This window comes from Oxyura jamaicensis, chromosome 3, assembly GCF_011077185.1.
Source record: "Oxyura jamaicensis isolate SHBP4307 breed ruddy duck chromosome 3, BPBGC_Ojam_1.0, whole genome shotgun sequence".
Taxonomy (NCBI): Eukaryota; Metazoa; Chordata; class Aves; order Anseriformes; family Anatidae; genus Oxyura; species Oxyura jamaicensis.
The window spans coordinates 56,177,570-56,188,291 of NC_048895.1; the positions used below are offsets into that span (position 1 = coordinate 56,177,570).

Genomic DNA, 10,722 nt, shown 5'->3' on the forward strand with positions numbered 1-10,722 from the left:
TTCCACTGCTGTCTCTACATTTTGATGAACTTCCTCACCTCGTTTATCTTGCTGTAATTTAAACCTGTTCTTTTTGTCCTTTCAGCTGCCCAGAAAGATCAGCCTATTTCTTCCCACTGCAGTCGCCTCTTTTAAATACTTTAAATTATGCATCCCCCTTTCTGCGTGCTCTAAACCAAAAACTCTTAGTTCCTTCTGTCTGTCCTCATAAGTGAAATTTTGCAAAACTCAAATTTTTTTCTTTCTTTTGAGTTCTCTGAAACCATCAAAATACACATATGAACAAAAAGGTCAGGTATGTCTGAATCTCAGATAAAAGGGGATTTAATTAGTTCTGTTTAAAAACACCATCATTCTAATATCTCGGCTTCCATATAGTACTTTCATTGGAAGACAAGCAAAGTTTTTACAAGGGAAGGATGACACGTACTTATTCTTAGGTACATATCTTACTTATACTTAATCTTATAGGCAGGGAAACAGGCAGAGCTAAGTGACTCACTCACAGCACATCTACCACAGACAGGAATAAGAACCTGTTATTGCCTGCTGAGCTGATTAGTACCTTCACCCCATATCACAACACATGACCTGAAGCCAATATGCCACAATTATAATTTCAGCATCCTTAATTTTAAGATATTTATTATATTTTTATCATTTACTTTTCATTTTTATTTCTTGCTGTCTTAAGTGTCTGAGACTATCCATCAGTTCCTCTGAGATATCAGACCTATATTTTGGGATTATACTTTATTGCAGCAACTGCTTGTCCATACCTTTCTGATCAGCTTGTGGCTGAATATTTCTTCCACAGACCATTCCACCAATTGACACTGTTCCACCTAATTCCACCATTCCTCACCTAAGCTTTGCTTCTGAAAGCAAGCCAAGTCCTGCAGTTCTTAAAAAGTCAAACTATACAATTATTACTTTTGCATTTTTTCCATGTCACAGGATGACTGATATTTTTTCCTCTATGAATAGCCCCATAAATACTCCATAAATCCTGTATCTGATCATCTTAATCTCCAACTTGTATATAACCCCCTCTAGGCAAAGCTTAATAAACCCCAATAGCTTTTTAAGCTTAGAACTCACTAGCTAAGCTGAATGAATATCAGGTTTTACAATATTTCCTCTGTAACTTCAGTAAAGCTTAAGATGCCAGAGAGATTATGGATACCTTACGAATCCACAGCCAAATTGACTAGTACCTTTTAAGGACACAAAATAAATTGTACAGGAGCAGTATTGTTTCCCACCTTGTCTGTCTCACTCTGTAAAAAAGAACACATAAAAAGGCTACATTTTGTGGCTATGGTTTTTAACCTATGCTTTCACATACACACACACACACACACAAAAAAAAAAAAAAAAGAGAGAGAGAGACATGAAATCTAAGGGTCTGCAGGCAAGTACTGCCAAATGGCAGGTTGCTGGAGAGGCGAATATCTCATTTTCATTTCAGTCAAGTATTAACAGCAAACTATGATCTCTTTCACTTATTGAACAGCAAACACATTTTGTCTGTTGAACCTGGGTGTTTCTAGTGTTTCCAGCATACTTGCTAGGGCCTTCTTGCCACAGAACTAACACTTACTATACCACCTGCACTTTTTATAACTATATTCTTATCAAGAGGAATTAGCAAAGACTAAAGGTCTTTCTTTGGGCCTTAATGTTCCAGTCACCCAGCATCAGCTCACAACAGCTGTAGATTACAGCAGTTTTTTGCTGACTTATTTTATGCTGAGGATGGCAGCTGCAGGATCACAGGGACGTAAAGGCCATCAGCCAGCTGATGAGTCAGGTCCTAAGTGTACATTCCTGGCTACACAAGGGAGATGGAAAACACATATTGGAGTGACATGAAGCTGGAAACTGCTACTGCACAGCCACTACATTCAAATGTCAGAAAAAAAAGCTGTACTTTTTATTTAGAGGGAAAAAAAAAAAAAAAAAAAAGAAACTATCAAAAAAGCTACTAACTCTTTCTATATATAACATCCTTTTCCAATAGCAAGTTTGTAATAGCAAAACTACCCATCTGATATGGAATTAGCTGAGCAGTACAAGCTGGTCCAAAATTTTCTTCTGCCCCAGAATAAACTCTAAAGGTTTTTTCCAGTAAAGCAGCTGGAGCTCCTAAAATATTTTGCACTCTAGTGGTTAGGAAAAGACATTTAGTAAATGAAATCTCTTGTTCATATGTTTAAAGAAAACAGTCACAATGTGTTGCATTAGTCTCTGCCCAAGCGTCACTACAGACCAAGATGATGTTAACTTTAAACTGACTGCCCTTTACAGTGTGTGATTATCTTGTGTACATATAACTTGCTGAGGAAAATTCCTATCATGTGAATCATGGAATCACAGAATGGCTTGGGTTTGAAGGAACCTTAAAGACCATCTAATTCCCACACCCCTTCCATGGGCAGGGACACCACCCACTAGACCAGGTTGCTCAAATCCCCATCCAACCTGGTCTTGGACACTTCCAGGGATGGGGCATCCATAGCTTGTCTGTGCAACCTGTTCCAATGCTTCACCACCCTTTGAGTAAAGAATTTCTTCCAAACATCTAATCTAAACCTATCCTCTTTTAGTTTGAAACCATTACTCCTTGTCCTATCACTACAATCCCCGAAAAAGAGTCCTTCCCCAGCTTTCCTGTAGGCCCTCTTTAGGTACTGGAAGGCCACTATAAGGTCTCCTGGAGCCTTCTTTTCTCCAGGCTGAAACAACCCCAACTTCCTCATCCTATCGTCACATGAGAGGTGCTCCAGCCCTTTGATCATCCTCACGGCCCTCCTCTGGACTCATTCTAATACATCCATGTACTTCTTGTGCTGGGGCCCCAGAGCTGAACACAGCACTCCAGGTGGGGTCTCACGAGAACAAAGTAGAGGGGGAGAATCACCTCCCTTGGCCTGCTGGCCACGCTTCCTTTGATGCAGCCCAGGATACGGCTGGCTTCCTGAGATACAAGAGCACATTGTTGGCTCATGTTGAGTTTCTCATCCACCAATACCCCCAGATTCTTCTCCTCATGCCTGCTTTCTATCCATTCTCTGCCTAACCTGCATTTGTGGGATTGCCCTGACCCAGGTGCAGGACCTTAGACTTAGCCTTGTTGAACCTCATGAGGTTCACACGGGCCCACCTCTCAACCCTGTCCATATCCCTGTGAATGGCATCTCTTCCCTCCAGAATGTCAACTACCACACAGCCTGGTGTCATCGACAAACTTGCTGAGGGTGCACTCAGTCCCACTGTCCATGTCACTGACAAAGATGTTAAACGGCACTGATTCCAATATTGACCCCTGAGGAACACCACTCATTACACTTATCTCCACTTGGGCATTGACCATGACTCTTTAAGGGCAACCATAAAGCCTATTCATTACTTACCCTGTCTTCCATCCATGAAATCCATGTCTCTCCAACTTAGAGACAAGGACATCATGGGGGACAACATCAAATGCCTTGCACAAGTCCAGGCAGATGATGCTCTTCCCCTATCCACCAATGCTGCAACCCCAACATAGAAGGTCACCAAATTTGTTAGGTATGATCTGCCCTTAGTGCAGCCATGTTGGGTGTCAGTCACCTCCTTATTTTCCATGTGCCTTAGTATAGTTTCCAGGAGAATCTCTTCCATGTTCTTGAAAGGCTCAGAGATGAGACTGACTGACCTGCAATTCCCCAGGTCTTCCTTTTTTTCCCTTTTTAAAAATGGGGGTTATGTTTTCCCTCTTTCAGTCAGTGGAACTTCACTGGACTACCATGACTTCTCAAATATGATGAGCAATCTCATCCACAAGTTCCCTCAGGACCTCTGAGGGGTTTATGCATGTATCTCATCAGGTCCAATTGACTTGTGCACCTTTAGCACCTTAGCTGGTCCTGAACCTGATCTTCTTCTATTGTGGGCAGTTCATCATTCTTCCAAGCCCTGCCTTTTCCTTCTGGGATGCAGGCTAATTCTTTTTAAAAGAGTTTAAAAATAATAAGTATATTACAGTTATTTTACAGTTTTCAACAGTAACTGGAGTGAAGGATTACTGAATACATAATCTACATGCACAGATTTTACTATGGAAAATGGATGAACTACATAATTACTTGCAATATTTCAGCAACCATGAGAAATTCAAGAGAGATATAGGGATTTACAATATAAAAGCAGAAGAAGGGAAAGATGAAAGAATTTAGAGTACAAAGTCAAATAAAATATAACAAAGAATAACAGCAAAATGATAAACAAGAGAATTGAACAGTAGCAGTAAAGATGACACAACCAATCAAAGCATAACAATTATAATACACAATTTTTATCAAAATATTACACTGCACGTATTTCAGTCATACATTAGCATAATCCTTAGTCAGCAGACAGGCGCCTAGAACATTTATGTAAGCAAGAAGATAATTTGCTAACTTACCTGCTTGCTGCATGCATATAGTATACATAGTAAACAAGTAGACATAGTGCTGCATCTTCCACTTCCAGTGATAACACCACATCTCACTTACATGAGACATCCTGTTGGGAGGGAAAAAAAAATAAAAAAAAAATCAAGCAACAATTCAGGAAGCTTTACAAGAAACCAAGAAAATGAGAAAATACTATTATTAGTTAAACTACTAACTAGCAGTAAATACAGTTTTGCCTGAACATTTTGGATAGCCCTACTATTGTTTCACCACACGCGGAAGTTTCCACACTTGCTACAAGGGGTCAGAAATGTTTTCTGGTCCTTAACAGACAACAAGGTGGAAGACTGGTTATCAAGAGGCTTCTAAGCAGACAGGTGTGGTGATATTTCAGTAAAAGAATCAAAGAAAGTGAGATGTTTTTTTTTGACATTGCAAATTATGTAAATTGGATAAACACTAAAATAAAATGTTGCAAATGTGTATAATTTGCATAATTTACATATACAAATATATTTATGTTGTTTACATGTATATACAATACATACGTATTTGTTATTAACTATACAAAGAGTGTGTGTGAGATTTTGCCTCTGCTCTTGACCATATTTTTCACTGGTAGTATTTTGATAGCTAGAACATTGTATGTCGACAGCTTTAGTGAAAATCCTGAAGCTTTCTTTGCCTAACTCTAGGGTCTCATCCATGCTGCCAGTGAAGTCAGGGACATGTTTATTATTTAGTAAAACTAATGCAGTTATATAAAAATCATTATTATTTGTAACTTGAAGTTAAAGTTTTCTTTGACTTGAAGTGTATATGACCTTAAATCGCTAAGCCAAAATGATTCCTTCATAGTGGACAGAAAGGGAAACAAGAAATGAGACTTGTAATAAATCTGGTCAGAGCCTTAATCACATATCCAAAATGAATAGTGCTTTATTACACTCATGTCTCATTTTATTCAACAAGCAAGGAACGAATTGTGAAACAACACAAATTATTTTGACCAACCCCTTCCAACTCCTATTTGGCAATGACAACCAGTAATTAACTTTAGTACAGTGAGATATTACCTAGTAATACTGGAAGAAAATCTTTAGCAGAATCCCTCAAATATTTCACAAGTCTGTGGCTGGCAACAGTACATGAGGAAGAACCACAAATAAGTAGTCATGAGGAAACATTGATAAACACAAATGTCTTCCAGGATAGTGCGTATTAAATATAGAAAGGAGAAAGTTATTTGCAAGTGCCACTGATATATATCAGGCTGGAAACATGAATGAGGTAAGTGAAAGAAAGTACAGAGGAGTTCACACTCAGTGGCAAGAAAACTTATTTTTCCTAAACTTGGGAAAACAATCTTCTGCTCCACAGAGGTTGCTGTGAACCTGCTAGTGAAACCTGAGGGCAAATGTAAATCTTTTCCCAGTATCGGCTACTGTTTCTTCCCAAAGTGAAGTTCTGTAAAGTAGACAAACCAAACTTAATACAGAAAGATAAACCATTGTAAAGGAACAACTAATGTTTCAGTTTTAAAAGTGGTAGTTCATTAAACAGCTCCTATGGGCTAGATGCCAATGGGCCCAGGTAAATGACACTTCAACAGACTGCTGCACTCAGTCAACTTTCACTTCAGTGCAGTATTACATGGCAAAAGCATCTGATTACAAAAGAATTCCAGTTCTTTATGGGTAGTTGTATCAAATTTGGAATTTGAAGCTGATTTATTTCTCTGAGATATTGTAAAGTCAAACTTAACAAGTGTCGAAGACAAGCACTGAACACACTGGGCTCTGAAATACAAGAATCTCTTTGATGAAGCCAGACACAAAAAATAACCAGATTATCCAACAATGGAATTATTGTTCTTCAACTTAATGACCTATAAATCTCTGTTAAAATCTCAGACAACAGAATGCTGAGGTTTGGGAATAGTTACTGTTCAATGTATATAATTCATAAATCCACAATGTTCTTAATATTCGTTTAGAAAACTTACTTTGAACAGAAGTCCTTTTAAGACACAAAAGCAGTTATAAGAACATGTTTAGGAACTTATAGGAACTTATACAGCATGCATACATATACTCCCAGATGCATTTTTTTTCCTCATTTAATAGCTGGAGAATCCAACACCCAGCTTTTGATGTACACAAGAAAAAAATAATCTGGTGAGTTTCTACTGCCTAGGTTTTGAGTGCATCTACCCAGTCACATTGCCTTTAGTGCCCTTCTTAAAGAATCTGAGATTCTGTGTTAGTCTGAATGAACTATTATTTAAATTGGCCAATTTCTGTTTGCTAATGTTTACTTGCATTGCGGTAACACTCATATGCCTAACTCCACGTTAGTTTACAATGTTTCTTCATCCTTACTTTTGTAAAAAGCACAAATCAAGAAAGATTTCAAGAACATGGATAATCATCAACAGAATAGAGCATAAATAAGTGGAGACAAGGCAGAAAGGAACGACTATAAAGATTTTTCCCCAAAGGAAAAGGCTAGATAAATACACAATCACTATAAAAATACACATTTCTCCACCAAAATGAACAAATAAATATGTAAAAAGTAGCAAAGCCATCTCCTCCGCTTACATTCTATATTGCTAAAGGACAAAACAATTTTATTTATGACATTGTTTCAGATGGCTAAAAGAAAGGGTTATCAAACTCAAACAAGAAAGGCCACAGAAGAAGCTTGGTACCAAAGCACTTGACTAATGCAGGCACCGTGAGTCAGATCTGTTTCTTTTGGAGAAGACTTTTGGTTATCCATGGTACAAAGCATAACCTGTAGCAGAGTGCTATATGTGAGCAAGAAGGTCACTTATGTGCACATTTTTTAGATCTTGCATAGACAAAAAGACAAAATTTAGAAACCTGGCTGCTCACAGTTTTACACTGTGATGTGCACTTTTTTTCATGCAAAAATTTGTCATGGATGGAAGTCAGGTAACACTCTGTCAAGAAAAAGGCTTCTTCCATACCCATATCCTTCTCTGATAGTTTTCTATGGCAGATAATTATGAAAAGGAGTCAAAGCAACTAGTAAATACTTGCCAGGAATTCTAAAATATTTTTTTTAAAAAGCTGAAAATATTCACTTGTTCATACCTACTATGCTTATGTTTATTATAAATTTCATTTTCTTGATTATTAGTGTTTATTAATGTCTCAAATGGAACCCAAACAACATACGTATAATTCAACAGAAAAATTAGCAAACAGTTGTGGGCTAGTTTATAGCTTATCAAGGGATGATCTGATAACATGTTTGACTACTGCAACAGCACTGACTTGATGGCACGAGAGACCCTTTCAGTTTTGTGTTCTTCTCTTAAACAGTATTAAAATGAAGTATTCCATCTTTTAATATGAGAGAAAGACAGAGACAGGACATGAGAACTTCAACATACTAAAACAAACCAAAAAGTTAAGTAAGCAAAGGAATCCATAATTAAGATGATGAGCCAGTTTCAGAACACATGTAGATTTTTTCAGTCTTTAACCCTGGATACATTAAAATTGATTAACATAGTCCACAGTGGTTTTTCTTCCCTATTTTGTTTCAATTTAACTGAAAAAGCTCTGTTCTGTCCCCCACTGGTAACAAGCTAGCAGCTCTGAACGTATCATCATGTGTTGTCAAATAAAGAAGCAGAACAACATATTACTGAGTATATTTGGGGACTATTAAAACACCTATGGTAGAGGTACATCCATTATAGTTTGATATAGTTTCATGACAGCAATACCCCCCCCCCCCCAAAAAAAAAAAAAAAAAAAAGAATAATTAGAAAGTGCCCTCCCATGGAGCCTTACAGAAGAACTACCAAATTTTCTATGAACTGGCATTTGTAGACACTGTGACAAGGCCAGCTATGCACTCTAGCTACCAATCCAATAGTCCAGTCCACAGCTACTTTCATTTCCTATAACATAGGGAGACAATGGGCTTATTCACAATTCATTCCAGAAGAGCAAAATAGACATGTAATTTATCTAAACCATATATGGATGGTAACAACTCAGTTAGAGAGTAAATTAGTGGGAACATTGCTTCGTCTAACTACAAAATTCTACGTGCCACTCGTCAGCTAGTGCAACTTCATCACCTTTTAGGGAGTACACAGTTCTGCAAGAAAATTCACACAAAATGTGAATAATCCTGGAGCATATCATTTGTATACTGCATGGTCTCAAATCATGGAACAGATATTTGAATACACCATCTTCCTTGTTCAAAGCTTCAGCAAAGTTCCACAGAGTGGGATGTGAATACTGCCCCAGGCAGAGTGACATGACTTTCTTTGGTCTTTGACATGTCTAAAGCTGGTAAGAAAAAATGTTGCTGACAGTTTAAAATTAAAAAGACAGATAACATCAATTTCACAATTATTATATAGATTGTAAACAAAAAGATCTTAAGCTTAATCATTTTTACGTGGAACTACAAGTGAAGGCAATTACAATTTACATTTCAGTTCCTGCAGATTAGCCAAGGATTTGATTTTAATTTTGAAACCCTCACTTTAAAAGATTTTTGAAAGACTAATTACACAATGCCATTTGAAACTTTCATTCTGTTAAGCCTGACATGTTCCTAATTGTTCTTACTGTCAACCTAGAAAACACCCTCATGCTCATTGACTGAAATGAAGAAAACGACACTGCCATGTAATTTAAACAATGCCAGCTGTACTAAGCCCCGTCTCAGCGCCTTGGCTTGCCTTCCAAAAGGAACTTTTCCGAGTTGCAGGCAACCCATTTGCTGAGTATATGTAGCCGAGCAGCACCGCAGCGCCAGCTCTTCAGGACCCACTTCTCAGTTGTGCCTCAACTTCCCCGCGCACCGCTCAGAGCCCTGCCCCTGCCCCCTTGCCCCCCCTCCCCTTCACGTCCAGCCTCGGGTCCTCTCCCACCTGGCCGCGAGGGCACCGCCGACACGCCTAACCCCAGAGCTGCCAGTACCTTCAGCGAGAGTGTCAGCAAAGGCAAAACATTTTGGGGAAGGTGCCCAGGGGCCACTGCAAGGCCTGCCCGGGGCCGGACGGCCGGTGGGCGGGCGGGCGGACGGACGGACGGACGGGAGAGCGGCGGAGACCCCCCCTGCCTCCGCAGCCCGCCGTGCGCTGCAGGGAGGAGCGGCGGGGCTGGGAAGGTTTTGTGGAGCCTGCCCGGCCCGCCCTCGTCCTCGCCCTCTTTCCCTGCTCGTGTTGGCGGCGCACCTGGGGGGCTGGCACCGGCGTTTGCCGTGCCCGGGGCTCCTCGACGTGAGCGGCCGCGGGGCTGGGGCCGGGCTGGTACTTCGGGCACCGGCGGGCAGGGCAGGCAGCGGGGCCGTGGGTTTCGCTACTTGCCTCCAAGCAGGGAGAGACTGGCGGGAGACGTCTTGGGAGCCGGATTACGGGGCTCGAGGAGAGGCCGCCCGGGACCCCGCGGGGCACGCCGGCAGCAGCCGCAGCCCGCCCGGGGTAGAGCCGGGGCTGTCCTGCCCTCTCCGCTCTCGAGGTGAAACTCTCGTTTCCCCATTCTTTCAGCCCTACCTATCGGCGCGGCTCAGAACTGACATTACTCATCACCTACTGCGCGGAGGGGAGCCCAGCCGATACGGCCCGGGTTTTCTCGCCCGACGACGAAGGAGCCCGCGGGGTTTTCAGCGCTCCCCGAGCGCCGCGGGCGGCAAGCGGCAGCCCCCACCCGAGTCCGAAGAAGGGACTTACATGGTGACATTACGGGGCGGGTCTCCTCCGGTTCGCAGCCACCATCCTCCCCCGCTGCTGCTCGCTCTGCCTCTGGCCCCGCTCCCTCACGGGCTCCTCACAAAGGTCATCGCTGTTTGCCCACCTCTCTTCCACACCCGCCCCCGCACACGCCGCCTGCGGCGGCCGGGACCGCGCCGATCCGCTCCTCCTCCTCCTCCCCGTCCTCCTCCTCCTCCTCCGCCGCCGCCGCCGCCGCGATCCCCCTCCTCCAGGGAGCTGCCTCTCGGCATAAGTCGGGGAAACTTCGGGGCCGCGCGGTTCCCCGCTGGGACAGGGACAGGGGCATGGGCAGGGGCTGCGCCTGCCTCGCCTGTTTTTGGGGTGCGCAGCCCCCAGGCACGCTCACCCCGCAGAGGGTGGCCGCAGCCCCGGTGGCACCCCCAGGGAACGCAGGGCAGCGCTGGAGAGGTGCCGTCCCAGGGACAGCAGCTGCGGGGCTCGCAGCATCTCCGGGGTCAAACGCACAGTGCACATCTGTAGGTGGATGGGGTAAGCACGGGCAGGCCT

The 10,722-nt window shown here is 42.3% G+C and overlaps 1 protein-coding gene across 6 annotated transcripts in view; it reads right to left on the bottom strand.

The window, feature by feature from the left end:
- Positions 1-10,379, bottom strand: part of ADGRG6 (adhesion G protein-coupled receptor G6) — a 109,829-nt gene extending 99,450 nt beyond the window's left edge. Inside the window, exons 1-2 of one of the 6 annotated variants that reach the window (XM_035320643.1) lie at positions 10,174-10,337; positions 4,451-4,551 (exon numbers count right to left, since the gene is read on the bottom strand). In XM_035320643.1, coding sequence (XP_035176534.1) covers positions 4,451-4,551; positions 10,174-10,175 — 103 coding nt within the window. In that variant the 5' untranslated portion in view covers positions 10,176-10,337. Of the gene's footprint in view, positions 1-4,450; positions 4,552-9,421; positions 9,769-9,810; positions 10,142-10,173 lie in introns of those variants that run through there. The other 5 variants (XM_035320644.1, XM_035320645.1, XM_035320640.1 and 2 more) reach the window with 5 other exon arrangements.
- Between the last annotated feature and the right edge of the window lie 343 nt (positions 10,380-10,722).